Raw genomic sequence first — 6759 nt, 5'->3', positions numbered from 1 at the left:
GCAAGAAACAACCCATCGCCAACAGCTGTGCTGGTGCAGAAGAACTTGGACGCACGTAGAGGGAGGGAGGGAGGGAGGTGGGAGGGTGGATGGGCTCAGAGGGTGAACACCAGAGCTGGTGCAGGAGAGAGGCCAAGCGAGGTGAGAAGGGAGGCCCAACCCCCGCTCCGTGAGAATCAGCCATTAGGTGGGCTCCAACCAACCCACAGCAGTTCAGCGGTAGATAAGCAACGCGCTGGTCTGGTTCCTGCTACGCGCAATTGGCTCTAATGACATCCCGGTACCGCCTCGTATGTTGGAGGAAATTGGAGATTACTGGGAGACAACACGGGAGCAGCAGCTGCCACGAGAGAGGGAGGCCAGCGAGGAGCTGCTGCCGGCGCAGCCAGACGCCTCCGCGTTATCCCCCCTCCAGGCTGAGCCCTGGCATGCCCGAGCACTGCTCTGGGCTTTGACAGAGCTGCTCCTGCAGCGCTGGGCAAGTCCTGGCCCTCCCCATCGCTGCCTTGTGTCTCCATCCTGCTTCACCAGCTACACGGACACGTGGGCTGGTCCATGGGCTGTCCCCTCCATGGGGACACATAGCCCCAGGGTGAGATCCCCACCACGAGCCCAGTCCTGATGGCCTTACTTGGCAAAGTCTCCCTCATCTCCACGGGCAATCTGCCCTCTTTCACGAGTGACTCCCTCCCAGTTTGTATTTACACGTGGATTGCCTGTCCTGGCAGTTCTAGGTCAGCTCCCCCAGGAGGGAGCTGAGGGGTTTGGCACCTACTCGGTGTTTTTCCAGGAGCAGCCGGGCGATGTCGACGTGCCCGTTCTGGATCGCATCCGTAAAGGGAGTGACCCCACACCTGTCTCTGCTGTCAGGTTCATACTGGCACCTGGGAGAGAAGACAAAAGCCAGGACAGAGCTGTTGGCAGCTCTAAAATCTTCCCTTTACTCGTGCAGGGGCAGGAGACTGTCAGTGGGATCAGAAATGGCATATCCAGACCATATATAAACCTGTCTTGGTGCTTTACAGCCTGGGGTACGGTCTGCTGGGGTGCTGGGGTCAGGGATCCGGAGCAGCTTGTCGCTGCAGGGCTCTGTTCACCATTTATATTTATTTCCCAAGCAGAGGATCTCTGGAAGGGATGAGGCAGAGGCAAAAACTGTACCCTCATGTAGCAACGCCACACACAATGCCATCTCGCTTGGGTAAAGCTCCATTGAAATGAGAGAGACTGAATTAAAATTGAAAGCCTGGCTTGAATCACAGGGCTACGCTTATGCTGGGCAGGAATTAACGAGGCGGGGATGGGTTGGCTAATGGGAGCTGTGGTTAGGGAGGCTGGGGAAAGGCGGCTCCAGCTCCGGCAGCAGGCAGTGCTGGTTAGGAAGGGAACGGGGTCAGGATGACTGAGCACGGGCTGATTTAAAGCCATTTCACAGCAGTCACCGGGCAGCCGCAGCCTGAAGATAAAAGCTGGAGGCTAAGTCCAGCCTAGAGGAGCTGCAACCACCACCGAGCTGTCAGGAAACTGGATTGTTGTTACCGTGTGGCCTCGGGAATGAATCAGCACAGAAAAAGAGCCGAGTTATATAATCGGGGCTTATGTCACCGCAAAGTCAGAGCCTGTTGGAGCCCATCTGGAGCCCATCCTGGTCAAAAAGGCCCCTCAACGGCCGTGAAAAATACAGAGGAAACAGAGCCGGCCCCGGGATGGCAGGCAGGGCAGCTGTGCCACCGGCCTTCCCCGGCGGCATAAACACCCTTTGTGTTGGAGAGGCCAGAGCGAGCCTGGACTTAGGGGGTAGGGGAGAGCAGGGAGGTAGAGGCAGGGCGGGAGGAAGGCTGCTTACCGCTCCAGGAGCAGCTCCACAGCATCGAAACAGCCGTGCATGGCTACGGGAGAGAGGAAAGGCAGCTTGAGTCAGGTTTTCATGCCACCACCCGGCTACCGTGAATCAGGCTTCTGGCTTACTCAGCGTGAGGGAAGGGCTTCTGAGAGGTTTTTAATTGCAAGATTTTGATATTTTTTTGGTGATTAAATCATTGTCCCTAGCCGTCAAGCCTCCCCTTCCCCTGATCCTATAGGAAAACAAGAGAAAGCAGGGAAAGGCACCGCTTGCCTCTACCTGCAGGGCGCACGCGTGAGAGCCTACAGGCAATTAAGCTGACACCGAGATCTTTTCTTGCAAGTATCTGCTCATGAAGGGAAATCTGTGAGGAGCAGAACGAAGGCAAAGCAGGGAGCTGGCAAAGGGCTGATGGAACTTCCACCCCTCCCCAGCCGCTCAGACTACCCGTCCCTCCCATCTCATCATCCGAACGAAGCATCCTCACCCAGGGAAAACAACAGCGGGTGGCGGGGGGGGGGAGTTGAACATCACGCACTGAAATATTCTGCATTTTTAAAGCACATCATTTTACAGCAGTGTGAGGACAGCCTTGATCTGGCTGGTTTTTTCCCTGCAGGTCATTTTGCAAAATAAATTAAATACATTAAAGAAAAAAAAAATCTCAAGCCAAGCCCAGAGCTGCTGCTTCAAACGTGTGTTACCGGCAACAACCTTCAGACACGGCTGCACAATAGATGCTCTCTGCAAGGCTCCCACCCTCCAGCCCTCGGCCGTTTGCTCCCGGCCCGTCCTTTATCAGTCCTTCACCCTGATGGAAATATGGAGCCACGCTCTGAAAAGGATTTTTGAAAGGGAGGCTTTAAAAATCCCAAGCTCTGAGAAGAAAACACACCCCAAGCAACACGGTCCCTCCCTTTGACAGCCGCAGAGACATAAAGCTGCGGATCCGCTGTTGCACTCCCCTTCCTCTCGTCACACCTCCCCACTCTGTCTCCACGGATATAGGAAACAGCAAAGCTGGAGGCATCAAGCACGAGGGAGAAAATGACCCATCATCTCTCCAGGGATAACAGTGCCAGGGAGCCAGCTGGACCGGTCACAGCTTCACGTGCTCATGTCCACACCCTCGGGGTGTAAACTCATCCAGATGGCACCTCTGATTGACATGATTTCCCCCGGCAGCACGGTCTCTGGCCCTGCGCCCCCGCCCCCTGTGTAACTGGGCTATGCGCTGGTCTGTGTGGGGATGGCTGGCACCAAGCAGCAGCCTCCCGCACCGTCCTGGGTGAAAATGATGCTGGGGGCAAAGGTGGTTGAAGCAGCTCCAGCCCTTCCTGCTGCTGCTCCACCAGTGCGTGCTCCAGGGTCTAACAGTATCAGTAAAATGACCAGAAATCAGCCCCAGTTGCAGCTTCGCCACGGTGAAAGTCAAACAGAGGAGGCTATGAGGAGGTGGAGACACTTCGGTGAGAACCAGGCACTGGATTGCACTGGCGCTCTCTGGACCCCTGTGTCCCAAGTGCTATGGGCAGGGAGGAGGCTTCAAGCTCAAGGTCAAAAGCCGGAGGAATCAAGCAAAAAAAAAAAAAACGGCACGGGGAGAAAATTACCCATCATCTATCCAGGGATAACTGTGCCAGGGAGCTCAAGGTGCTGACCCTGTCCCCAGCCCCTCAACCCACAGATCTCAATGCAACACCCACCTCTCTGCGAGGAGAGGGCTGAGAGGGGGCTGCGAGCCCAGGCTGCACGACCTGGGATTGAGCAGAGGCAGGAGAACGCGTAAATCATCGAGGATCAGCCATTTCTCCTCAGGAAACCCACTCCTCGCCGCTCAGCCTGCAACATCAAACAGCTCCTCAGCTCTCTGTCATTCCCAGGTCAAGGACTAAGGCATAGGAATGCCCCTGGGGTGGACTGTCACTGCTGATGAGCTCGGTGAGGTGGACGGGTGGCTACTGAGGGCCAGAGAAGTTAATGGGAATGACAGCCAAGGAGCCGCACACCCGGCAGATTAATTACAGCACAGCGGGGTCTCCTCACGACACCTCGGGCCCTTCCGGAGAGTCCATGCCTATTAAATTCTCTGGGAAACAAGTTTACGTAGCTGCAGGTTGGAGCGGTGGCTCCTCACAGTCACTGCTCCTGCAGAGACACTGCTGAGCCCGCAGACACGCAGCCAAATCCCCGCTAAGGGATGGGGCATTTCAGGTTCGGGTCAGCCCTGAGCCTGCTCCTCGGCACATTGTGCTCCAGACCCTGCACCAGCTTCGTTGCCCTTCTCTGGACATACTCCAGCCGCTACGAACAGCTCGCAGGGTCTGGGTGGAACCAGACCTGACATTCTTTAAGGGGCAATGAGACACGGCTGGTCAAAATTCTGCTTTAGCAGATTTTGGGGCCATTCAACTTAGTAAGACTTACTAAGACTGAACTAAGATACACCTCATGCATCATTCATAAATCCAGGTGAACCACTCCAGCTCAAAGATGGGAGAGTCAGAAAGCCAGAAACCGAATCCAAAATGCCTCTTGGTCACCATCCAGGTGACCACAGCTCCTCAGGTTTGCCATAATGACCTGACCCACCAAGCACCAGGGCAGAAATGGCTTGTTTGGAGAGGTAAGTCTCATACAATAACTAAATTCGAGACTATAAACCAAACTGGTAGAAAGGTCCATCAGATCCCAAAAGGCGCCTCTCAGCAGCTCTGCAGCTTTTAGGACTTTTAAAACACCAGGACGCGCTTGGAGCCGTGTGGATTTTCCAAGTGCAATGCACAGCCTGAGATGGCAGCAAGAAAAAGTGACTTGTAACGTGTTCTGAGCTGTGGGGGCTTGGACACGCCTGTCACAGGGAGGCAGAGATGCAGACCAACACCCTGGACCAAGGAGGCCAAAGTCAGTGGGCGATCACGAGTCCTGGGACGGATCCACCACTCCCAGGAGAACACAGCTATGATGCACCACAAAAAAGTACCTTGATTACAGGCAAAATCCAGTGAAACGGGAACTGCGGAGCCTCCAACCCCTCAAGCTCAGGCTTTGGCACATCAGTAAGAAATAGGAAGCCGCATTCTTGCTGTTTATTTATCCAAAAGCCACTACCCTGAGTGTCCGTCCTGAGGTGAAACCCCGCAAAGACGCAGCAGAGCGCTGGTGGCAGACAGAAGTTCAGAGCGCTGAGCTCCCACTAACGCCACCACCAGCCTCTTTTCATTTCACTTCATTTCGGTAACTTAATATTTAACTGTTCCCCGGTGCTTTTGCACCAAGACAGGTCACACTTTACTTCTCCAAACCAAACGTGAACTGAAACAGCAGCCTCTTGCTGTTCGCTGCCGCTGCCACAGCCCACTCTTCCCTTCCAACCTGTCTGCGGGCCACGGGCCCCTCTTTTACCTGCGGTGTGCAGTGGAGTTCTCTGTATCGTGCTCTCCGTGTCCCAGCTGCCCGGGGCCACCTCCAGCAGGTACCGCAGGACGTGGGGATGGCCCTCCCGGCTCGCAATGTGGAAGCAATTCCAGCCGTCCTTATTCTTCAGCAGTGGGTTGGCTCCGTGCTCCACAAGGGCTTTGATCACCTCCAGGTTCCTCCTGGTACAAGCCATCATTAGGGGAGTCCTGAAAGAAACATGGACAAATGTCAGGACCAGCGCGATAGTGCCAGAGGAGCTTTGATCCAGCACCAGAGCCTGAAGCATGATTTAAAGTCGGCTGGAGCACCAAGCAGCCTGTGTGGCAAAACAGTGCCAGCCAGGAGGAAAACTGAGCTGCTAGACCCGCTCTGAGGTAGCAAGAAACTGCAAAGACCTTCTCCAAGCCCTACGCTAAATTTACCATCTCAGCTGAATGTGGAGCTGCGCTGCTTTTTTGTGCAGGTAACATGGGGTCTAGACTTCTGGGGGCTGTTGAGACAGAGCTGTCAGCATCAGTGTTTCCTCCCCCAGGCAGGGAGTGAACCACTGACAACACCCCATCTCCTGGGCACAGAGCACAAGTGTACCAGGACCACCACTCCCACACACTCCCGCTGCGGAAAGCTGGCCACGGTGAAGCTCTGCACGGTGTTGTCCTGTCTCGCACGTCTGGGAACAACCTTCGGTATTTAAAAGCATCGAATGCTGCAGTTGCGACGACAGGAAGAGAGGGCTGAGAAGGGAGATAAAATCTCCAGCGATGGAGATTCTGGAGGAGAGATTAGAGAGGCGTCTGCTGGGGACGGCGAGGCAGAGCCGAGCCTGGAGCTCTGTGTTCCCGGCAGCTCCGGTGCCTCAGCCCAGCCTGTATTTTCCATGCAAATGAGCCTTTGTCCGAAGGCTGGGACATGTGCTAGCAAACACGTAGCTCCCCGTTTTTAATCCAGGCCTATCAAAGACAACAAGGCTGGGACACGCCTGCCCGCAGCCCGTGAGCTCTCCGCCTGCCTCTGCTCCCCCTGATGTCAGCGCGACGCTGGCACAGCCTTCAGCAACCAGGGCTGGGATGCTGCCTGCGTGTTTGTGTCAGCTCGCCTTCAAAACAACCTCCCTGGGCTTTAACAGGTGGACGGGGAAGACCCTTGGCTTTATTTTGCAAGAAAACTCCATCCCCAAGAGCAGAACTTGACTTTAATCAGAGCTGCTGCTTGTTCTGGATGAGGCTTTGTTTGTTATTCCCACTTCTCATTCCCTCATTATTTGCTTAAGCACCACCCACATGGCAGGCAAACAAAAACCCTGAAAAAACCCACTTGTTTCTGGGGTTGTTGAGGCTGTTGCAATCATACCGGTAGCAAAACAGATCTAAGAGGCTCCTTGCTGAGGGAAAACAGGAGTAAAACTTACTTTTATCTCATTTCAGCTTCTTAGGACCAGGATCATTGTCCAGAGAAGGGCAGCGGAGCTGGGGCAGGGGCTGGAGCACAATGTGCTG

General features: G+C 54.9%; 1 protein-coding gene across 1 annotated transcript in view; it reads right to left on the bottom strand.

The window, feature by feature from the left end:
* ANKRD16 (ankyrin repeat domain 16) overlaps positions 1–6759 on the bottom strand; it is a gene marked incomplete at both ends in the record, with an annotated part of 9088 nt that overhangs the window by 781 nt on the left and 1548 nt on the right. Inside the window, 3 exons of the mRNA XM_010135649.1 lie at positions 776–884; positions 1847–1889; positions 5249–5469. Of these exons, the coding sequence (XP_010133951.1) occupies positions 776–884; positions 1847–1889; positions 5249–5469 (373 nt within the window). The remainder of the gene's footprint in view (positions 1–775; positions 885–1846; positions 1890–5248; positions 5470–6759) is intronic.

The sequence above is a fragment of the Buceros rhinoceros genome, unplaced genomic scaffold (assembly GCF_000710305.1).
Source record: "Buceros rhinoceros silvestris isolate BGI_N320 unplaced genomic scaffold, ASM71030v1 scaffold30884, whole genome shotgun sequence".
Classification (NCBI taxonomy): domain Eukaryota; kingdom Metazoa; phylum Chordata; class Aves; order Bucerotiformes; family Bucerotidae; genus Buceros; species Buceros rhinoceros.
Note: the sequence above shows the minus strand (reverse complement) of the source record. Positions and strands in the feature narration are given on the sequence as shown.